At 33.9% G+C, this 23,752-nt stretch overlaps 5 protein-coding genes and 1 long non-coding RNA gene across 8 annotated transcripts; 3 read left to right on the top strand and 3 right to left on the bottom strand.

The window, feature by feature from the left end:
- The first annotated feature begins 1,343 nt into the window (after positions 1-1,343).
- Positions 1,344-2,126, top strand: LOC145121385 (uncharacterized). The gene has a single exon (XM_079057137.1). It carries the CDS (start codon positions 1,344-1,346, stop codon positions 2,124-2,126), a length of 783 nt encoding a protein of 260 aa, XP_078913263.1.
- Positions 2,127-3,870: 1,744 nt separating this feature from the next.
- LOC145119587 (endoribonuclease YBEY, chloroplastic-like) lies at positions 3,871-7,185 on the top strand. The gene is made up of 10 exons (XM_079055263.1): positions 3,871-4,374; positions 4,994-5,245; positions 5,324-5,419; positions 5,489-5,666; positions 5,765-5,833; positions 5,902-6,002; positions 6,084-6,176; positions 6,249-6,320; positions 6,392-6,511; positions 6,579-7,185. The coding sequence occupies exons 1-10, from the start codon at positions 3,967-3,969 to the stop codon at positions 6,987-6,989; spliced, it is 1,800 nt and encodes a 599-aa protein (XP_078911389.1). The 5' UTR covers positions 3,871-3,966; the 3' UTR covers positions 6,990-7,185.
- Positions 7,186-7,927: 742 nt separating this feature from the next.
- LOC145119588 (endoribonuclease YBEY, chloroplastic-like) lies at positions 7,928-10,707 on the top strand. Of its 2 annotated transcripts, none has more exons than XM_079055264.1 (7): positions 7,928-8,655; positions 9,032-9,104; positions 9,192-9,292; positions 9,378-9,470; positions 9,606-9,797; positions 9,878-10,117; positions 10,240-10,707. In XM_079055264.1, the coding sequence occupies exons 1-7, from the start codon at positions 8,653-8,655 to the stop codon at positions 10,405-10,407; spliced, it is 870 nt and encodes a 289-aa protein (XP_078911390.1). In that variant the 5' UTR covers positions 7,928-8,652; the 3' UTR covers positions 10,408-10,707. The 2 variants fall into 2 exon arrangements, with proteins under 2 accessions (XP_078911390.1, XP_078911391.1); XM_079055265.1 differs by having other exon boundaries at positions 7,929-8,655; positions 9,036-9,104.
- Positions 10,708-11,676: 969 nt separating this feature from the next.
- On the bottom strand, positions 11,677-13,301 carry LOC145118755 (early nodulin-93-like). The gene is made up of 5 exons (XM_079054435.1): positions 13,174-13,301; positions 12,941-13,080; positions 12,410-12,471; positions 12,177-12,252; positions 11,677-12,075 (listed from the first exon to the last, which is right to left on the bottom strand). Exons 2-5 carry the CDS (start codon positions 13,059-13,061, stop codon positions 11,984-11,986), a joined length of 351 nt encoding a protein of 116 aa, XP_078910561.1. The 5' UTR covers positions 13,062-13,080; positions 13,174-13,301; the 3' UTR covers positions 11,677-11,983.
- Positions 13,302-16,111: 2,810 nt separating this feature from the next.
- LOC145121017 (Ras-related small GTP-binding family protein) lies at positions 16,112-19,180 on the bottom strand. The gene is made up of 7 exons (XM_079056803.1): positions 18,710-19,180; positions 17,504-17,595; positions 17,285-17,426; positions 16,895-17,199; positions 16,753-16,806; positions 16,515-16,630; positions 16,112-16,439 (listed from the first exon to the last, which is right to left on the bottom strand). The coding sequence occupies exons 1-7, from the start codon at positions 18,801-18,803 to the stop codon at positions 16,247-16,249; spliced, it is 996 nt and encodes a 331-aa protein (XP_078912929.1). The 5' UTR covers positions 18,804-19,180; the 3' UTR covers positions 16,112-16,246.
- Positions 19,181-20,885: 1,705 nt separating this feature from the next.
- LOC145119132 (uncharacterized) lies at positions 20,886-23,312 on the bottom strand. 2 transcript variants are annotated; one of them, XR_013713694.1, is made up of 2 exons: positions 22,650-23,312; positions 20,886-21,043 (listed from the first exon to the last, which is right to left on the bottom strand). It is a non-coding gene; the product is annotated as an uncharacterized LOC145119132 (long non-coding RNA). The 2 variants fall into 2 exon arrangements; XR_013713695.1 differs by having other exon boundaries at positions 20,886-21,737.
- Positions 23,313-23,752: the final 440 nt, after the last annotated feature.

The raw sequence follows: 23,752 nt of genomic DNA on the forward strand, positions 1-23,752 counted from the left end.
AAGCCTATATGCAATGTACTTTTATGAAATAAAGCTACAAAATGGGTACATGAAATGCACCTAACATATATGTTTATTTTTTTTTCTTCTGTTTTAAAAATAATATTATTTTAATGTTATTTATGACATGTTTCTTTCCTTTTTCATATATGTTGATACTTTTGAAGCAATACCAAGCGAATATGAATCTTGAGTGGTGTAATCAACTTAGATCAATAAAGTATCTTTTTAAGTATATTAGCAAAGGACATCACAACCTCTTTTTATAATGCCGAGAATAAATAAAGCAAAATAAAGAAAATAACGACTGTGATGAAATTGTTGACTTTTACAATTGTCGTTATATTTCTGCTTGTGAGGCATGTTGGAGACTTTTTGGGTATGCCATTCATTATAGAACACCTCATGTTGAAAGGTTGTCGTTTCACCTTGAAGACAAACAACCTATTGTGTTTAAACCATCCCAACGTGTTACTAATGTTGTTTCTAAACCCACTATTGCTGCATCTCAATTTTTGGCTTGGATGGAATGTAACAGTTATGATGAAAAGGTACGGAAGTTATCATATGTTGAATTTCCAAGTCAATATGTTTGGAATAAATCAGATAAAGTATGGACAAGAAGAAAAACAAAGACAAAGTCACTTGGTAGAATTAATCACGTGTCTCCCAAGTCTGGCGATGTTTATTACTTACGTATTTTGCTTAACAAAGTAAAGGGTCCTACTTGCTATGAAGATATCATGACAGTTAACGGTACCGTTTATGAATCTTACAAAGATGCTTGTTATGCTCTTGGTCTATTAGACGATGATAGATAGCACATATCTTCTATACACAAAACGCATCATTGGGCCACTACTTCATTCTGTAGGTCTCTATTTGTTATGTTGATTACATCCGATAGTCTATCCCGTCCTCATCATGTTTTTAAAGAGACCTATAATTGTATTTATGATGATGTCGCTCACATTCGTGAACAAGAAATCGGCGTAACAGCTACATTTTCAAATAATCTAACCCATTTACACTAAAAACGTTCTAAAATTAATTGATATTAAAAATAAATAATTTCATAAATTTTTGTCTTTTCAGGCTTGAAGCTAAAACCGGAAGCAATTTTCCACCTAACATTGTCATACATTGAGAAATCTTTATTGAGTTGTGGACTGAGTCTGAAGCAAATACCCAATATGCCGTTACCTGATCACAAATATTTTTCAAGATTCTTGCAATATGTTAATTCAAGATGAGCTTAATTATGATACGTCCGGTTTTGAAGTCGTAATCAACAACTGCATTCCAAATTAAATGTCGAGCAAAAAAAGGTTTATGATACAATCATGAATGTTGTTAACAACAAAAAAGGTGGTGTCTTTTTCCTATATGGTTATGGAGGATCGGAGAAAACATTTGTTTGCAAAACACTGTCTGTTGCTATTAGATCTAAAGGTGAAATTGTTATCAATGTTGTTTCAAGCAGAATTGCAGCACTCTTGCTCTCTGGTGGTAGGACAACGCATTCAAGATTTCATACACCAATCAACTTGAATGAGGATTTGTTTTGTTCTAGTACACCAGGTAACGATGTAGCTGAACTGTTGAATAAAGTTAGACTTATCATATGGGATGAAGCCCCGATGAAGCACCGTCATTGTTTCAAAGTAGTTGATAGGACACTTAGAGACGTTATCCTTTCATCGGACAAGAATAAACCGTTTGGAGGCAAGACCATTGTATTTAGAGGTGACTTTCAACATATTCTTCCAGTAATACAAAGAGGAAATCGTTCAGATATTGTCCAGGCATCATTGCATTCATCAAGATTATGGTGTGAATGTATATTTTTACGTTTGAATGTAAACATGGGGTTTCAGATCGGCTGTCCAAACAATGATTTCGAAGAGACAAAATCATTTGATGAATGGATTCTTAAAATTGGTGAAGGTACTATTGGTGGCCCTAATGATGGTGAAGTTGAAGTTGAATTTCCAGATAATGTTATCGTTCCCTCTACGGGTGACCATATTCATTCAATTGTATCCACCGTTTATTCATCCTTTCATAACCATCTTGATGATCCATCGTATTTTCAAGATAAAGCTATTTTTGGTCCCTACAAATGAAGAAGTCGATGCTATCAATGACTACATGTTAGACTTGATGAAAGATGAAGGGAAAACGTGTCTGAGTTCAGATTCTTTATGTGAAACTGAGGCATAAGATTCTTTTGAGGAATTGGTATACTCTCCAGATGTGTTGAATGGTTTTAAGGCTTCTGGAATTCCCAACCATAAACTTATACTAAAAAAAGGTGTTTTGGTCATGTTACTTCGTAATATCGACCAAACCAAAGGACTATGCAATGGTACTAGATTACAGATCGTAAGGCATGGAAGAGACGTCATTGAAACCCTAATCATATCTGACCGATTTTTCAATGAGCTACTTATATACCTCGCATGAAGTTAACCCCGTCTGATAAAAAGATTACATTTCGTTTTCAGCGGAGGCAATTCCCCATCATTGTTTGTTTCGTTATGACCATTAACAAAAGTCAAGGACAGTCATTATCAGATGTTAGATTATACTTGCGTAGACCCGTTTTGACTCATGGTCAGTTATATGTAGTTGTTTCCCGTGTCACAAGTAAAAAATGTTTGAAGGTACTCATATGTGACGCGGAAGGTCGTTCAACTAATAAAACAAAAAATATTGTCTACAAAGAGGTCTTTCAACGATTATAGATATTTATCAATTTCAGTGTATCTTCTACATATTTCAATAATACGAATAGTCATAATTTTTTTAATCATTATGCAATATCTAGAGACGTTTGTATGTTTTTTATGCGTTCCCCCGCGTTAAACACGGGATATATCATCATCTCTAATAAATGAATGTTTTTTTTGCCACTTGTCACACTCATTCAATTTGTCAAATGTCATTTTGTGGTTATTTTGAATTAATTTTTTTCCACATGTCATTTTATGAGTTTTTCTATTTTATTAAATTCCACATAATATTTTAATGTAATAATTGCAATAAATGTAGTAACAAATGAATATCAATTTCATTAATAAACTTACCTTTTAATTTCAAAATTTCTAAAATTAAAGCTCATTAGTTTCTTTTCTTTATTTAAATTATTTGTTTAAATTTAAAAGATAAAAAACATTTTCATTATAATAATTCATTATTTTTCTTATTTTCTTATAAATTCAAAATTCTCAAATATTTTGACATTTATATTTAACTTAAAAAAAAAATTAACTCATGTAATACATGAGTCTCACAACTAGTATTCTATTTAACGTCTAAACAAGTCGAGGTGATATCTATGTGATATTTTTTTTTGTACAACATTCATTTAACGTCTAAACAAATTGAGATGACATATACCTCACATTTTTTATTGTTCTTTGACTTCTATCCTCATTTTTAACAAGAATACTTAAAGGTCAATTTGGTATACCAAACTTAACTAAATTTCAAGAAATGTGTCATTTAGATTATTATTGTTTCTTGATTTGGAACAACAATACTTAATTGCTGTTCTATAACTTTTAAATTGAACCATTCAAAAACTATTTGAATTGGTAGGAATCGACATGTTTATATAACATAAGGATATTTAAACAAATCAAAAACCATTAAATACCATTAAATAATTAAGGAACCATTTCCTTTCTGAATTATATGGTAGATTCCTTGTACATTAAATAATTTAGTTTTATCAAACATAAAGACAGATATTAAAGTTTTTCAAGTATCAAGTAAGATACAATAATGTGTATTTAGATTTAGATTTACTCATTTTAGAACTAGGGTAAACCGGGTTTGAGATATTAGCCGGTTTAGTTTTTCGGTTTTATCTTTTAACTTGTTTCCGGTTTTCTTCGCTCCCGGCGAATTGTGGGGGAATATACTGCTAGACATCACTTTCAGTCGCCGTCTCCGGCCCGAATGAGGTCTCGCCTCCCTCCTATCCTCCTCCGCAACCTTCATTCTTCTTTAGACGTCTCCTCCATGGCGGCGGCCGGTTTCATCTTCCGAACCCTCTCCACACACTCACTCACGGCCCCATCCAAACTCCCATCGTTACCTTCATTGGTCTCTCATTGTCGCTCTAATCTTTCGTATTCGACTTCTTCTTCTTCTCCATTGTTTGGTGGTTTATTCGGTGCTCACCGTTGCAGAGATGGAGATTGGATTCTTTCGAGAAGGTTGGGAGGGAAAGTACTGGCGTCGCAGCGAGGGTACAGGAAGGTGCGGGGTCGCCCGTCGGCCAGGAAGAAGGACAAGAGGAAGGAGTTGGAGCTCGATGTTAGAATTGGTATCGAAGAACAATTGCCCGATGATTCTGAAATTCTGGTTTGTACTCCCTCTTCCGTTTCTCTTGTGTCATTACTCATTACTCATTAATGTACAATTACTTCTTCATTCAATGGATTGAAAAGTTACATCCTAGTTGAGAGAAGTCTATTGATGAACATGAGTATAATGCAGTTGCAGACCAAATATGTATAATGTTTTGCCAGGCGCTTCTAAACAACTGAATGTTACAGTACAATCTTGTACATGACGAACAAAATGACCTAAACTGTTCCAAACTCATAAACTAACAACAATTGAGTATGAATCAATTTCACCAATGACTCTGTGCATACTTACTAGACTTACCACTTGTAGCTTCTCTGCTAGGAATCACCTGAAACCTGAAGATTTAGGAGTGCTATAGTTGTGATTGTCTTAGATGCCTATAATTTCAATACAGTTTGTAACTCTTAATCGGTTTTTTCATCTGATAAACTGCAATATATTAGGGCTTCATCACTTGAGAGGCACTCTCACCCTCTACAATGCAACATCTGTTTTTCCCTGTTGCACTGATGACTGCCTATGAAGTTTAGCTAGCTGATCTTCTTTCTACATTTGGCAGAATGGAGATATGTTTCTTGATTTAAACACTCTTCTTTTCTAAAAATGGCAGGATATTGCAGAAATGCTTCGTCTAAATGTTCCAATGGCAATGAAACTAGCATTTGATGGTTTAAAAGATTCAGATCACAAAACAAGAGATTCTTCTGTTGATAATGTTGGCCAATTCGAGAGTGTCGAGTTATCAATACTTCTATGCAATGATGAGTTCATCCGTGAGCTTAATAAAGATTGGAGGAACGAAGACCATGCTACTGATGTTCTCTCCATGTCTCAACATGTCCCTGAACTCAAGCTTCCAATGGTCTGAATTACCCCCTCTTGAAATTTACTTTTGAGTAATCAGTGATTTAGTTTTTGACATTTGTTTTCTATGTTGCAGCTAATGTTGGGTGACATCATCATTTCAGTGGAAACAGCAGCAAGACAAGCAGAGGAAAGAGGGCACACTCTTCTTGATGAGATTCGTGTTCTTATGGTTTGTTCTTTTTCTTGAGAAGAATTAGAACATAAATTTGATTATAATGTATTGTTTCATAATTTATAGGTCCATGGATTGTTGCATCTTTTGGGATTTGATCATGAGCTTAATGAAGAAGCTGAAGCAGAAATGGAGGAGGAAGAAGAACGTCTTTTGAAGAGTCTTGGATGGAAAGGAAAAGGATTGATACAAAGTGCATCTTCTGTTGAATCTGATGAAACCCTTTTACCAAAGATTTCTGATGGTATTTTAGTTTTACTCTTGCGTATTTTTTATTTACTTAAATCATTATGTGTTGATTTTTTATATTTGTAACGGGCTTTACATTTGAATTGTCAAAAGGAAGAAAGAAAGCTGGCAGTCTTCGATTCTACAAACCAAAATTCAGCTATATCTTCTGTGACATGGATGGTGAGATTTACTTCAAATGTTGACTAAATGACTATTTTACCCTTACATTCCAACAAATTGTTATAAAGGTACACTGCTGAATAGCAAAAGTCAAATTTCTGCTACAAATGCTGAGGCTTTAAGAGAGGCTTCATCAAGAGGTGTAAAAGTTGTTATAGCCACCGGAAAAGTAAGAAAATTTAGGATTTTATTATTATTATTATTATTTGTTTGGAATTTCTCACCTTTTTTATGTTATATTTGGAATTAGACTCGTCCAGCTGCTATAGCTCTTTTGAAGATGGTGGATTTAGCAGGTAGAGATGGAATTGCCTCAGAGTATTCACCAGGTGTTTTCATTCAGGTATTTTATTTATTTATATCTACTTATCATTTATAAAATCATGATTTGTTCTTAATTTCAAAATCATGTTAGGGTTTGCTTGTTTATGGCAAACAAGGACGTGAAATTCACAGAAGAAATTTGGATCCACATGTTTGCAAAGAGGTATATATTTCTGTAATTATAGTTTATGCTTTTATATTTGGATGCTTAATAATATAATGTTAATATTACAGGCATTTGATTACTCAGTGGAACACAATGTTCCACTCATTGCATTCAGTGAGAATCGTTGCTTGACCTTGTTCAGTCATCCTCTTGTGGACGCCCTCCACACGATATATCATGAGCCAAGGGTACTTTCGTCATTACATTCTTTCATAATTATTACTAGTATTATTTTTTAACATAAACTTTTTCCAGGCAGAAGTTATGGGTTCAGTGGAGGATCTGTTAAGCAGTGGTGATGTGCAGAAGGTGTTGTTTTTGGACACTGCTGAAGGGGTGTCTGGAAGACTGAGGCCATATTGGTCAGAAGCGATAAAAGGAGGTCGTGCATCTGTTGTTCAAGCACAGCCAGATATGCTTGAGATAGTGCCAGCTGGCACTTCAAAGGGGAGTGGGGTCCGCATGCTGCTTGACCATTTTGGTGTTGGAGCAGATGAGGTGATGGCGATTGGTGATGGGGAGAATGATGTGGAGATGATTGAGTTGGCTTCTTTAGGGGTGGCTTTGAGTAATGGATCTGAGAAGACAAAAGCTGTTGCTGATGTGATTGGTGTTAGTAATGATGAAGATGGAGTTGCTGATGCTATTTATAGGTATGCATTTTAAGAGCTCAAATAAATACATTTGAGCTTAATAAGACTTGAAGAAAAACTGTATACTTTGGGATTCCTATTTTTTTTTTTTTTGGCTAGTAAATAGGAAAATGATAAAGAAACAAACAGGGCTAAACTGTCATTGGTCCATGAGACATTGTTATAGGTTGACACAAGTATATTAATGTGCTCTTTTTTTTTTTTTTAAATCAATATATATTCATGATCATGAATACAACTAAAGTACATAAGATATTATAACAAACATAGTAATATAATTTCAAAAAAAAAATCTTCAATTTTATATAGGGTTAGCTTATATTCATTATGTTGTTATGATAATTGAGGGCTTATAGTAATTGATTGGATATCATCTTCATCCATCAACACGAGTGCTTATGTATAAAAAATCAACCTTTTTCTATGGGTCCTATGAGAAACCAAATTTCTGTGGCAAATAATGCAGGCAGTCGTTTTCATAGGGGTATGATCGTCAAAATTCCTTTAAACAGGTACAATTGGATTCCTGCCTCATGTCATTTTATGGTTTGTTGTTTATTTTTTTTCCCAACAAAACTTATTTTGTAAAAAAAAAAAAAAAACTATTCTTTCTTTATTAGAAAAAAAAACTAAATACAACAAAAGTCATAACCTTTTTTTTCTCTAGTACCGACCATAACTTGAACATGCAAACTCCGATTGAAGTGGTTCAAAATATAATGAATATAACTCTTGTATCGTAATTTTGATTGGGCTGATTCAAAAATTCACAAAAGAGGACTTAATTAATCACCTACAACCTCCTTGTTTTATATTTCTTTCAATTCATCACCAATTATGCTTAAGAATCTTACCCAATCTCAATGAAGTTGCTAAAAACTATATATTTGCCAATGATTTAGAAAAACAAATGACTATTGTATTAGACGATTTTATTGTTATGGAATCATTGATAATTGTTTCTAATTATGTTTTTGCTGTCTTTTAGTAACAAATGTCAATCGATTCAATTGTGTTTTAGTCGAGATATCAATTGAATCATAAAAAACCGCATGGATTTGATCCAAAAATATTTTTTTAACAAAAAAAAAAAACATTTCTAGAAGAAGTGAAAAAACTGAATAGTAAGGAATCAGCTGAATCATTATATGATATCTTAACTAAAAATTTGCAATTTTATTTATAGAAAACAACACACATAATATTAAAAAAACGGAATCATTATGAGTTTTGATATTTTATACTAAAATCTGTCAAGATGGTCTCCATTTTAAAGAAAAGAAAATTTACGAACATATGTTTTTTACAATATATAAGAAGAAAATTGACAGGTTAAAGAACACTTCATCGCATTTGCAATTTTGCATGATGTGATTTATAAAAAAAACCATTCACCAAAACAGAGGGAAGGAGGGATAATTAGAATTAGCGGAGATGAAGAATAATTGATGCGAAGGTTAAGGAGACAATACAATTACAATACATCGTTAATTAATTAAAGTGGTTGTAATGTACGTAAATGGGTTCTCCTCAAATCACGGTTCTCTTCTAGTCATAACTCATATTCTCCTGAAGAGGCCGATCCAAAAATGGAGGAAGAGGAGGAACGTCTTGGATCAGAAGAGAAATTTAAAGGATCGATACAGAAGAGGGCATCTACAAGCTGATCCAAGAACATGGTATTTTATTCTTAGATATTCTTTCTTGATTAAACAATTATCCACATTTTTCAAATTTAAGCATGCATGCCTATGAATTCTCTATTGTTGGTATGCTTTTGGCGCCTACATCATCCATTTTTGGAGGGAGAATTCATCTATATACACTGATGTATCATTAGTATTTAAGAACAAACATTTGCACGATTTTAGTGTCCTTTGCTTCTAAGTTTTTTTTTTCTAAGGTTAAGCATTCATAGGGTTGAGATATAACTTGCATAAAGTTTCCAATATTATGATCTATCAAGATATCAAAGTTACTGATTATCATATAATGTACAACACACATAAAGTAAATTTTGGTAGAGTAATGGCTTAACATTTGAATTGTCAAAAGGAAGGAAGGAAGGAAGCAGGAAGTCTTAAAAACTACAAGCCAAAATTCAGCTATATCTTCTGTGATATGGATGGTGAGATTGATTTCAAATGTTTCTTTCTTTCATCTTCTTTGCATATAATTTCATTGGTTGTCATGTATTGTTATGGATATATACAAGGTACACTTCTGAATAGCAAAAGTCTAGTTTCTGCAACAAATGCTGAGGCTTTAAGAGAGGCTTCATCAATGGGTGTAAAAGTGGTGTTAGCCACTGGAAAAGTAAGAAAATTTTGGATTTTATTGTGACTTCTTGAAGTATTTGTTTCAATTTTCTCATTATTTTGCATGTAATCTTTGCAAACAGACTCGTCCAGCTGCTATAACTCTTTTAAATATGGTGGATTTAGCAGGAAAAGATGGAATTGTCTCAGAGTCCTCACCAGGTGTTTTCATACAGGTTGCCTAGCTACTCACATTAATTTTCAAGTGTCACTTTGATATAGTAATAATAATAATAATAATATAGTTCATTAATTTTGAGTCAACTTATCATTTAATTATAAGAAATGTTTTCTTCTTACTCTACTATCAGGGTTTGCTTGTTTATGGAAAAGAAGGCAAGGAAATTCAAAAAACAAATTTGGATCCAAATGTTTGCAAAGAAGCATTTCATTATTCTGTAGAACACAAGGTTCCACTTGTTGCATTTAGTGAGAATCGTTTGCTGACCTTATTCAGTCATCCTCTTGTGGACTCCCTCCACACCATATATCATGAACCAAGGGTACTTTCGTCATTATTTTCTTTCTTTCATTTAAGCAGATAACATGGACTACATGACTGATACCTTTTTCTTTTTAACAGGCAGAAGTTAAGCCTTCAGTGGAGGAGCTGTTAAGTAGTGGAGATGTACAAAAGGTGTTATTTCTAGACACTGCTGAAGGGGTTTCTGGAACACTGAGGCCATATTGGTCAGAAGCAACAAAGGGTCGTGCATGTGTTGTTCAAGCACAAGCAGACATGCTTGAAATTGTGCCACCTGGCACTTCAAAGGGTAATGGAGTAAAAATCCTGCTAGATCATCTTGGAGTTACTGCAAATGAGGTAGGTGTGTGTGTGTGTGTGTGTGTGTGTCATGAAAGTACTATCATTGATCATATTCATTGTATCGTCATTTATTTTAATCAATATAAATGATTTTAGTTAGAGTCTTTGTTGATGATCAGATAATGGCTATTGGTGATGGAGAAAACGATGTTGAGATGATGCAATTGGCTTCTTTAGGGGTTTGTTTGAGTAATGGATGTGAGAAGACAAAAGCTGCAGCTAATGTGATTGGTGTTAGTAATGATGAAGATGGAGTTGCCGATGCTATCTATAGGTATGCATTTTAAAGTTTAAATCACACATTACATTTTGAGCTCAAAGACTCGAAAACTTGGTATACTTTTTGTTTTTTGTTTTTTGTTTTTCTTCCCTGTTGGAATTATTGTACATAGATGGGTAGATACTAGTAAAAGGATAGAGAAAGGCTAGTGATAATGAGAGAAAAGAAACAAAGAAGGAAAGTTGTCATTGGTCCATGAGACCTTGTTGTTATAGGTTGACACAAGATTCAAATTATCTCATTGTATAGCAATGGAGTTCTCTAATTGCTTGTAATAGTTTCAATAACAATTTTTTTGGATTTTGCATTCTTGTATGTTGATGGCTTGATGTCCATGTTTCCCCTACATGCATATGTTAAAACATGCTTTATTTATTAGAGGGTGTGTTTGATAATCCAAGTGTAACAAAGAGTTCACACATCATACCATTGGTCAAGTCAACCATAAGTGAACTAAACCATTCATTTCCAAAGGAATTCATATCCTAAGGGTGTGTTTGGCTATGGAAAGTTGTTATCATTTTTTTTTAACTCTTTAGAAAAATGAGTGAAGTTTTTGCTTTCCGTAAAAATTTTATAAAACGCATTTGGTTAAAATTGATTGGGTTTCCATTTTCCATTTTAGAAAAGTAGAAAACGTATTTGGACGTGGAGTTTCTATCAGTTTTCATTTTTCAATTTTTGTTATTTCAAACAATACAAATTTGTTGACCGATTCATTGGATTGATAAGAAGGATGTATTCAATAGTTTGGTTACACGAAATAGATGGGTAGATCAAATAAAAGAATTACATGGTAACATGGATAGATTAGTGAATGGATTAGGTAGATAGACCAAAATATCTTGGATGTGTTTGATTGATTGATCATATAATCGTATGGGTCGGATGGGTGGACCATATACATAAGATTAGATGGGTGTATGGATGGATTGGATTGAATTGGATATGAATGGATCAATTTTGTGCGTTAGATGAATGTATTATATTAGATAGATTGGTTGGATGGAGAGAATGGGTATTTATATGGATGGATTAGAGCTTGATTATTAGAGAGTGATTATATTATATGTTGGGAATTTTAGTGACATAAAGCCGTTTAGTATAATCACGATTAACTCAAGATAAGTTGAGTTCAGTTCTGCTACTTTACGAGTTTGCACATTTGCATAAACTAAAGGAAATATGATATGACAGTTGACAAGCCTCACTATACTTCAAACCAACTTTAGCTTAAAATTTTGACCAAAAAAACAGCAGCGACTAATATACAACGTTTTGAAATGAAAATCGTTACAGCTTTTATAGGCCAAATGAAGCGAAAAGGAAAAAGGTCCAGTCAACAATGCAAGACAGGAATTATTAAGCAAATTATATCCATATACAGCCACTAAAGATCAACGCATAAAAACAATTATTTTTCCTTTTTTTTTTTTTTTTTTATAATTATGCATCTATCTCACTGGTAGAGAAAATGGAGACCTGAAAGCATAAACTTCGGGGCCCACATGTGAAGCTTAAACTCGATACAAACAACACTGAGAAGCCAGATATCATAATCATAATTGATTAATTGTAAACTGTTAAGCGGATTTATCATAAAGGGTGCGTGTGTTTTTCCTTGCACACTCCAGTATAGTTTTGTCAGCAGTGATAAAGTATGCAGCAATGGATGCTGTTTCAACAATCAAATCAAAATCAAATCACATCTACAAGAATCTTTATAAAATCATACTATATCTATATAAAATCAGTTATTTAAATTTTGGAGCATACCAGCAGATATAATGAGTGCTTGAGCAGTATAATTTAGGTTTGCTTTTGCCCAGGGGATTGTACGCACAGCAATTAACTGAAAATTACAAGTATTTCAGTGGCTATAAATATAATAACATAACTTCATCAAATTCAAAGCTAAATCTGGTGTTCCCTTGTTGCAATTTATCTGATAGAAAGGATTTTAAAATGCAAAGGTTTAAGTGAAAGCATAAAAATATGAAGCTACCAACCGTAGGGATTGCACTGGCAACACATGCAATTGAAGCTGACTTCATTCCTTCACGAACCCCTTCTGCAAATCATGTAATTAATGGTTAAAATCATACTTTAGGAGAAGCGTGAGATATATAGGATGTTTGTGCTTCATGCCTTTTAAACATGGCAGAAATTGGCTGTTTGGAATGTTCCAAGAAACATAGATGATGAAAGTGCTACACAAAGTGGAAGGGATGAGCTAAATGTAAGCATTTTGAAGAGAGAATTATTCACATCATCTAACAATTAAACGATGATCATTTCAGGAAAATGGAATGACTTTCAATTTCATTCTTCAACCACCAAATTAACCCCTTGTCCCCTAACGAATGAACCCTAACGAATGAATCATGGGGCAAGCGGGCATATAAATCCAGTTGATGAGAAGGAACACGTTCTAAACACGTTTAAAGGATCGCATCCCTTCTCTAACCTACCCCCAAGATAAACAAACGACATGAATTTCAAATCTAACACAAATAGAAAGGAATGAAAATTCGATTCACCTTGAGTACACATTTTGGATCTCAGAAACTTGAGATCTTCTTCTGGAGATGGAATCATAAAACTTGACGATTTCTTCCTGTGGCTTACCCAGGCATCTCTCATATCCGTAGGAATTCCCATTTTTTCACTCTTTGATTCTCTGGTCAAACAAACAAAAACCTTTAATTCACAGACAAAAGCATCAACGATTCAAACAGTGAGCAATCGAATAAATTTGTAGGAAGATGATTACATATATAACAGGAATGCGGTGGTGAGACTCTGAATGTAGCCGCTGTTCTGAATACCGCCGGCTGTTTAACAATCAAAATTGGGTTTGTCTGCTATGCTTTTACGAATAGTTTCTGCTTTATATTTTTATATTAAAGATTTTAAATACTCGATGTTGTTATAAATATTAAAATTAAAGCTTCTAATCCAGATGTTGTTCTTCTTTTTTGAGAGGTTCATAGGTGAAATTAATTGTTATTTAGGAATATATTAGATTAGTAGGTTAAAAAAAGCTCAAAATATTAAACTATTAAAGGGAATACTAAACATGTTAGCCCCTTCTAAAATATCGAAGCTGACAAAAAAAACGACCCGATATGTTAATTCAATTTGAACCTAACCCAAAATAAATGGATTGAAGTGACATTTTTAACTTATTTTATTAAATGAGATAGTATCTTTAATTAAAGAGATTGGGTTAAAACTAGGTTCGTGGCCCATCCTTTACAAGGGCCGAATTTTTTTAGTCTATGTTACGTATCGATAGTATTGGTCGAGGTATCTAGTTAATGTTCTTCGTTTAACAAAAAAAATTCATAGGTCCCAAAACATTGTGGATTCAGATATTATATTTGTACAAAGACTTGTCTTTCTTTATGCAAAGTGCCTCATTCAATTATTTGGGAAAAACTTTATTACTATCCTAAGAAATACAAGGTTCATGGAAAGTTGCAGATGTGTCTGAAAAACCTGGTAACAGACCTCCAAATTTTGTATCTTTGTAGGAAATCGATGACATGAATTTTGCCGCTTCACGAAGATCATGATATGCATAAAAGAATGTTTGACTTTGTTTTACATCAGCATTTTGTTTTTTCATTTTGATTATGTAATCTATCTGAGCGTCTTCAATCCTCAATATATTGACAATATTCCCCTTATTTAGAAATTAAAATTTTGTAATTTGACTCAATTTGGGTTATTGAATTTTAATGTTTTGAAATTAGAACCTATCTCTTTTTTTTCTTTTTTTCTTTTTTTTTCTTTTTGGAATTGCGAACATGTGAATTGATTTTTATCTTTAATGTGAATAGACATTGTGAATTATTTTTTTTTATTATAATGTGGTTTTCTTGTAAGCTTTATCTAGAATTAGCTTTATTTTTATTACAAAATTGTTTAATGACTTGTCACATAAGTGAAAATGTAGTACTATGATTTAGGAACAAATATTCCAACAGTGTCATACATACAACTGTAATTTTACTATAGTACAATGTCTATTGATTTATCTACTTTAATAAATGAAAATCTTTTTGCCACATGTCACACTCTCACTGATTTGGTCACATGTCATTTTGTGGTTATTTTCAATTAAAATTTTTCCACATGACATTTTGTGGTTTTTTTATTTTATCAAATTTCACATAATATTTAAATGTAATAATAAATGAATATCAATTTCACTAAATGACTTTCCTTCTAATTTTATAATTTCTAAATTAAAAATTTATTAAATTCCTTTGTTTATTTATCTAAATTATTTGTTTAAATTAAAAAAAGAAAAAAAACACTTTAATTTTAATAATTCAATATTTTTCTAATTTTTCTTATAAATTCAAACTTCTTAAATGTTTAAAATTTCATATTTAATTTTTCTTTTAAATGAACCCATGTAATACATGGGTTTACACCTAGTTTGTATTATTTCATAGTTTTTGATTAAGTGATAAAGTGACATGTCACTCGCGATTTGTTTGCAATTTCTCTTTTAGGTGGTTGTGTGAATGAAAAATTGGTATGTTTTTTCCCATTTGCATATAATTTTATTTGGGTTTTAATATTTTGCTTATTAGTTTTTATAGTGTTTTTTAAAATTTCAAGAAAAAAATGAAGAAATTAACAACTTAAACAAAACTAGCCATAAGATGTTTTTATTTCGTTACTATTTGCTAGTTATTTGTTATATTGTTATTAGTGACTTTGCATCTAAAAATGCTAGAAGTATTTTTCATCAATTATTGTATTTTTGTGAAATTTTACTCTTTGAGGGGGCTTATTTTTTCTCTCCAAAATATGTTTGGAATCATCCTGGTTATAATTGAAATTTTCGTATAATTTTATCATGTCATTCTGTTTAGATATAATAATTATTTTTATTTTATATTTAATTTCATATCACTGTTATAGTATCTTATATATAATACTAAAAATTAAACCCTAATTTTAAACTTGATCCCATACTTGCTCACTTGTAATTTGTTTAACCTAATTGACTAATCTGATTCTCTTTCATGAACTGTCAGGATATTAAAGTGAAAGTTGAGTACATTTCCAATATTATTTAAACATATTTATTTGTATTTAAATAATTATATGGGTTTGTAACTTATTTAATTAGGCGAAATTTTGTTTCTTATTTTATTTATATTTTGGGGATTAAATAGCTCCATCCTTTTATTTAATAGGTTGGAATGTGGAAACCATAAAACGTGTCAACCTGACGCCAATCAATATCTCATTTATATGACAGGTCGTGTTGAGTTGCAAAATATCAACTAAATTTATAAACAGGTTAAGTGAGTTGAGATTTTCAAATCGTTTAGTTAAACCTAATTCAACATGATTAATTGTCACAACTCATCTTATCATCTTATCGACATTGCTAGTAGAAAGAGTGATTTTTCATTTTGAATCCACATCTTCTATAGATGATATTTAGTATTCATATATATCATAGTGGAAATTAAGATATCCAAATTTCATCAAAACTAATACCTTGGCATATCTGTGTGACTTAAGATTCTTATAACATTTTAAATGCCCAAAAATAATTTACATCTGCCTTTTTCATCAAAAATAATATATTTGTACAACTAACTAATCCCTCTATTATACATGCAGTCTCATGCATTTAACCCATTTCCACCAACAATCTTCACATTGAACAAATCAAACCAAAGAGGCAACAACAATATATCTCACTGAGTCAAAAGAATGAATAGACTAGTTTTTACAATCAAGAAGCATCAACACAGTAAGAAGAAAAAAGAAACATATGCCCATTTTTTTTTATAGTAGTGGCAAAATCAAAATCATACATTGATATCATTCCTTTTGGATCTAATACTGTTTAATTCTTGAGCTCCACTCAATGCAAATCTTGGTATATTATAATTGTCAGGCGTCAACACCGGTTGCTGAGGATACAGTGTGGGAGGTGGGGTCAGATTGCGCTGAGCTGGCAGTGGTGGTAGCACATTGTACTTGTACGAGTCTCCACTTGTCCTGCAAAAGTATAATATGATTTTTTTTTTTTAAAACTAATTTATTCTCTCATATAATATAAGCTTTATATTATACCTTGTACTTGTGTATATCTGATCTTCATCACTCAAATTCTGTAATGGTCTTTGTACTGAGGTTGACCATGGACTTGCCATTGGTAACTCATCTGAAAAATATCTTCTTCTTACCAACTGAAAAGTTACACATCATCGACTAAAACTTATGAATATTGTGAAATTTGTTTTTTTGGAATGTAAGGGTAAAATGGTCATTTAGTCTCATTGATTAGAAAAAAGATCTTATATGTGCATACCATACGGAAAAACTTCATCACAGCCTCCTTATCATATCTTGCTTCTTTTGCAGCCTGAACATTTTTTAAAACAATAAAAATTGATATAAAAAAAAAACAACAACATCAAGAAATGCATATTGAAATTGATGCAAAATCTTACAGCCATAAGCCCTCCAGATCCAGGAAAGGTGTCAATGAGAGGGAGCTCCTCATTTGATGGAAGCAAACCCTGTTTTTCAACCCATTGGCGTGCCATGTCAACAAGATTTCCACTGCTACCCCTTGTCCCTTCTTTGGCTGCCAAGTCAGCTTTGTTACCAATGACAAGGTAGGGTACAGGAAGGCCACCTGGACCCCCATTCGCCAACGGGGCAGAAAATGTCCCCGTTGCTGCAATTTCTGCTGCCCATTTTTTCAAACTTGTTTTTGTCCTTCTTTGAGAAAGATCATGCACAAAAATAACACCTACACACACAACACATGTTCTTTAATCTTCAAGAAAGATTCAAGTTTAAAGAAATAATATTTATATTTATATTTATATAAATACCGTTTATTTGGGAATAAAAGATGGAACGACAATCTGTATAACGATCATGTCCAGAGACATCCCAGAGTTCAATGAAGAAATCCCTATCTTTGTCACCTTTCTCACTATCTGAAGAGCTACTAGGAGTTCCATATGTAAAATGCTGCATAAATATATAAAAGTTACTTTATACAATATATAATTGTATTTGGTTAAGATATATCTATAATCTATATATACCTTCACCTCTACTGTACACCCAACTGTTTGAGGAGGATGTTTTGTTGTTGTACCTTTCACTATCAGATGAACAAGAGAAGTTTTTCCCACACCTATATAATAGATTTAAAAAAAAAAAAAAAAAAAAAAAAAGGCATAAAGGACATCAAGTTAGAAAGCATAAGGTGTTCATTTAAAAAGCTGATTGATGAAGACAAGTTTAGAAAAGAAGTCTATTATTATTCAACAATTAGTTGCTAATGAAGCAATGGGGGAAGTTCCTAACCTAAGAGCCCAATTTAAGATCAATTTTGCAAGAGGTTTAATTCAACATATAGAAAGAACAACATAAATCATAATAGAGAAAGTCAGAAAATGAAGGTTCCCTCATTAAGTCGTAACTTTTTAAAACTTTTCCCTCATTTATATATCCTTGCAATTTTTAAAGAGCGAATTCATCCAGAGTTCAGACAGCACTTAATGGGAGAAAAAAGAAGCCTCACTATATTATAGCAACACAAAAGGTCATCTCTCACTCAGAAATCCTCCTAGCATCTTGGATTCAAGAGCTGATTAATCTATGATTGGCTTCTAAAAAGGAAATAAAAGATATAAACTATCAAAACTATGAATCAAAAGCAACATCTGGTCATCTGGAAATAAGAGCAGCACTCAAAATCACAAACATTTTCCCATTCTCAAGCATCATTAAGTTTAAGAAATACTAGCAAAGCATAAACTACAACAGATGGTATGTATCATGCTCATAATATGCAACACAATTCAGTTCAAGAAGACAAGAACCAACAAGACCTTGCTAAAAGCTACTAGAGTCACCATGGAGCTTCTTATGGATGATTTTATCACATAGCATCCTACTGCAACCCTAAAATCCTCTAAATGATAACTAGTAAGTAGTATGGCATCTATGATTGCAAAAGGCTGACTGGATTACTTGAAATAAATGTTGGATTTAACCTAAAAATATGGTCTATTTGAGTAAAGCATAACAGATCGGAAGTTAGCACCCAAAAAAATGTATGTTCCGGCAAACAAATATGATTAGAGGATGAAAATCTAATTGTCAAGTGACAGACAACTTTAATCTCCATACGCAACCGATAAAATCTTATTCAAATCATGTTCAAATAGAAACAGCATATGAACTACATCAAATCTGATGATTCAACAGAAGAACAATAACAATAAATTGAAGTAAGCAGTTACCTGAATCCCCAACAACAAGAACTCGAACCTGCCCACAAGGAGGGCCTCCATTTTGCTCTTTGTTGATCTCCCTTTCGCGTTCCCTCCAAAACATATTATGCTAACCTTCTTCCTTGCCGCATTAAAAGATCACAAGTTTTCGGCTGCAAATTTCGGCCGATCTGTCTATACCCAGTTCGCGAATTAAGATTTTAGATTTTTGGGTTGCGATTTATGCTAAACACTGATTGTTCATAGGGGATTTCTTCAACTGTAATTTGAGGGTTTTGGGATAGAGCTACTCTATAGTAGTTGGAGAATCGGTTTCCAGAAATAAGAGGATTCAGATCGTTGATGTTAAAATCAAATTCCCATTTAGATCAGAACCATATTTAATAATTGATTGAAGCTATAGACCCGGATTTCGGAAAAGCAAGTTTGAGGCACACGATTCTGAAATTTTATTAAACTTTTATTACTTCTACCTTTCGAACAAATGGAGCATTACATATCCCTCTTCGCATGAAATGCAATAATTACGATTATAGTCACCTTAGTTTTTAATTAGCATTGATTTATATTTTTTATTCTTATAATTTTTAGTTTAAGAACGAGTATATTACAGTTTTGGTTCCTATGATTGTCATTTATCTCTACTTTTAGTTTTTATTTTGAAAATTTAGCACTAATGGTCCTTATGGGAGGCAAAAGTTGCAGTTTTGATCCATAAAACTATTATAATCAAAATGTGCCCCTCACATTAGGGCATTTTGGTTTCCCCCTTCTCTCTCATTATAACGTATATGATTTAAAATTAGATCATATTCTTCATCCATCTTATCTCTTCCTTCTCCCCTCTATAAATCAAAACAAGAAAAAAAATCTCATTTAATCACACAATGGTGATTTGTCACTATGGAAGCCATACATTCATCGTAACTTTATGGAATGATATTAACTTAGGGAGATGATTTTGGAGTTGCTGGAGGTATGGGTTCATTGGGTAGGTCGATCCTTCTATGTGTTGTAGGGTTATGACCATTATCCCATAATTGCTCATTGCAAAGAACAAGATTGAAGATCTTAAGTTTGCCATGAAATACAAGTTGTTATATCATTTGTGGATTTTTTTTTTTATCTTTTTTTTTTCGATTTTTATCTAAAAAACACTTTGCTTTTGTTGTTAGTGAACGGATTGTTGTAATAAGAAATGTGTATGTTTTTGCTTAAATGAATTGTAATGATGTAATGTAACTTTGTTGTGTTATTTCTCTATGAATTAAATGTTGTTGGAATAAAAAATGGTTATGTAGTACATTTTGCTTTTAAATTGTAACCATATTCTGAAACATGGAGAGAAAAAAAAAATCATTGCCTAAAATTTGGTCTCAATTGGTTCTTTATATGTATAAAATGCATTAAAAGAACATAGTTGATTTCATTATGTTATAACTTGGAATGGTTACAAAGTGGTTGATGTTGCGATGAAAATGGATTTTTATGATCATGTAATGGTATTTGTGAAAATGACATGAAAATGGATTTCTATGATTATGTAATGGTGTTTGTGAAAGTGACATTAGAGTTTGGCAATATACATGAATTACACATATTTTTAACCAAGTATTTGAACGATATTGTAACAACATGAGAGTAGATGACATTAAACATTAGTTTATAAATTGAAAATGATTTTACTCTATACATCAGTAAACCCCTAAAATTAGATACATTTTAAACCAAACTATATAACAAGTAACCAAAGTAGCTACTTTGGTTACTTGTCAAGTTTTTGGGGGTTAGTGTAATGGTTCCCTCACATTTCTCTATTAGCCTTTGCACGTTCATATTTTTTCTCATTATATATTCCTTAATAAACTCCAAAGTTTAAACAATTGCCTATCCTTACCATCAAAAATTTGCTATTAAAAACTTCACATAAATTGTTTAAATAAATGTCTAAATGTGTTAGTGTCTCAAGTGTTTAGGGGTATACTGATGTATAGATTTAATGTTTTCTAAATGAAGTTTAAGTTTTAAAATATGATCATGTGCATCCATATGAGGTAGGTTTGAGACTTGTTTAGTCCAAACACTTGAGACTCTTGGATATTGTAACATCCAAAAAATAAGACCTAAACACTTTATTTTTACTTTTTTATAATTTTGCCACTAAAGTTTTGTAACACCCGTAAAATTCAAGCCAATTTAAAACTTTTTAAACAATTCAAAACTCATTAGTCATTACAAAATGTTTCCAAAATAGTTTAATATCAGAGTATCCCAGAAACATAGTCATAAAAAGTGAGGAGCTGTACGATCACGCATTTGCCCTGCCACGATCCCCTGATGCACCTGAAACAATAAACTGCAACTGTAAGCCCGAAAGCTTAGTGAGTTACCCCCAAAATACTGATACACATACAGTCCACATAACAATATCAGCAATATCATAACATAACAACTGAACAACATATAATGGGTCCACAGCTTTACAGACTGGATTACCCCTGGGCCCACAGTGTGAGTCTGGATTGCCTACCGGGCCCACAGCTCACATCTGGATTGCCATCGAGCCCACAGTACGAGTCTCCCTCAGCTCGTATCTGGAATGCTCCACCTACTGGATTTCTACTGGTCCTACAGTGTGAGTCTGGATTGTCATCCGGGCCCACAGCTCACATCTGGATTGTCATCGAGCCCACAGTACGAGTCTCCCTTAGCCCATATCTGGAATGCTCCCGGGTTTGTTGGTTACCGTACGGAGCAGTATCACCTCACCCCATCCCACATAACGTATCAACATATAACATAACTACTGAGCATGCAGATATTCATATAACAACACAGGTAGTCCTACAGATCTACCTAACTGGCATAACCACTAGCATGCAACACTAACTAATACTCAACATAACCACTGCTATGATAACATATCCAATGGGCCGGCCTTGGTGCCTTAGACCCCTTAGTATAGTGAGGATAACTCACCTGACACTGCTGAAGTCCCGCAGGTAAAGCTCCTGCTGCTGGTTGACAGATTCCCGAACTGTCAACATCAACCAATACCCAATTAATAATTGGGTTCCAAGCCCAAGTTTCAACTCACACTACAAAAGCCCAAAAGTAAAATAATGGGCCAAAGCCCAACATATGGCCCAATTTTCCAAATTAGGCCCAGACCTCTACATGGTCTTTCCTTAAGGCCCATCCAATTATTCCAATCCAATTCCCATGGCCCATTATCACATAATCATAAAGGCCCAATTATGGCCCAATTTTCCAAATTGGGCACAAGTCCTCACATGGGCCTTATCCTAAAGCCCATCTAATTACTTTGGTGCATTAACTTGTTCTTGGATGGCCCATCAATAGTCCAATCGCCAAAGCCCCAATAGGAAGGCCAAATTCAAAGCCCGAGTGAGATTAGGGCTTTCACATGAAATGATGATTAGGGTTAAGTGTTTCTTACTTAACCCCTAAAGGACTTAATCCATTAAGTCCATTATTGCTAAGTTAGTTTGCCAATGATTATTAATTATTATTTTAAGTTTAATAATTAATTCTCGTGTGTGTCCCAAGCGATTCCCACAATTAGGGTTTTATGCCCATAGGGTTTTCCAACCCAATACTAGCTCATTCGTCAATTGGTTGAGCTTCTAGGTCATTTTGGGCCTTATTGGGCCAATTAGGGTTTTATTAGGTCCATTGGGGTCTCTTTGGTCCCACTAGGGTTTCTTTTGGCCCATTAGGGTTTAGCAGCCCCTTGTCCAAACATCCAAACGAGGTCCAACGCAATCAAAGCACACCGCCACCCGACACGGCGGCCGGTGGCGGCAGGAGGCGGCAACCACCACCTCATGGTGGTGGTTCAAGTTTTTCTATTATTATTCCGATTACATATTACAATGATACACACACAAGCCCAAAATAAACACCTAATAATTACACAAACAACTACCATGAGGCGGTAGACGGTGGTCGGAGGTGGCAGCCACCATGGCCTGCAGCCATGGTGGTTTTTCTTGGGTATTTTCCGCCAGCAGCAACCCGAGACACCCATCAGCTTGTGAAACACAACTGAAGCACGCACACACTAGATTAAACACCCACACACAGCCACCTAGTGGCGGCTGGCGGCGGTCTTGCGTTGACAGTCACCACCCCACGGTGGTGGCGAGTCTTCTTGAGTCTCAACCAAGCAACACGCGAACACAATGGCACTTCTGAGTAAGCTATCCATGGGAAACTGGTACCCACTTAGTCTTCAATGGATTGGTGGTTGAGGCCGGCGGCGGCAGCAGCACCATCGGCGACAGCAGCGGATCTTACGACAGCAACACGGCGGCGTTCGACGACCCTAGCGACATCGGCGGCGATAGTTCAACGACAGAAAGAAACGGAGACGAGGAGGCGTTCACCCTCTGGCGAAGAACAAGGCAGCGGCGTCGATTCGATCCCTCAATCCCTTCTGCCCCGACGTCCAACACCCACTCTTCGATTCTTCAACCGTCGGCAGCAATGTGGTTGGTGGCTCGCATCTTCGGCCTTAGCGGCAGCGGCAACGACCTCAACGGAGGTGGTGGTGCGGCGCCAGAAATCACGAGAGTGGAGGTGGCGGCTGGACTCACAGTTAGGGTTAGGGTTACTCGGTAGGATATATACCCGACCACCCTCATCAAACTTATCCCATAATGCCACCTTTATCCCCTCCCTTTCCCCTTTTCTTTCAAACTCAGCCCATACTTTACCTTTTCAACCCTGCCATCTGAAATTTCTTTCAAATCAAGTCCAAAACTTACACTTTGATCCTTGCTCCCATAATTCTTTTCAATATGAGTCCAATAATTCCAAAACAACTCCTCCTTTACAAATCAAGTCCAAAATGTTACCAATCAGCCCTTGACTTATGAAAATCTTTACAAATTAAGTCTCACAATCACACTTTAACCCCTAGAGATTCAAATCTTGTCATTTGGCTCCCCGAAACCAACACCCCACTAATTATCATTTAATTTTGAGCTCTAATAATATAAAATAATCATAATAATTACTTCCCGAGGT

Source organism: Lactuca virosa, chromosome 6 (genome assembly GCF_052849685.1).
Source record: "Lactuca virosa cultivar CGN04683 chromosome 6, Lactuca_virosa_CGN04683_v6, whole genome shotgun sequence".
In the NCBI taxonomy this organism is placed as follows: Eukaryota; Viridiplantae; Streptophyta; class Magnoliopsida; order Asterales; family Asteraceae; genus Lactuca; species Lactuca virosa.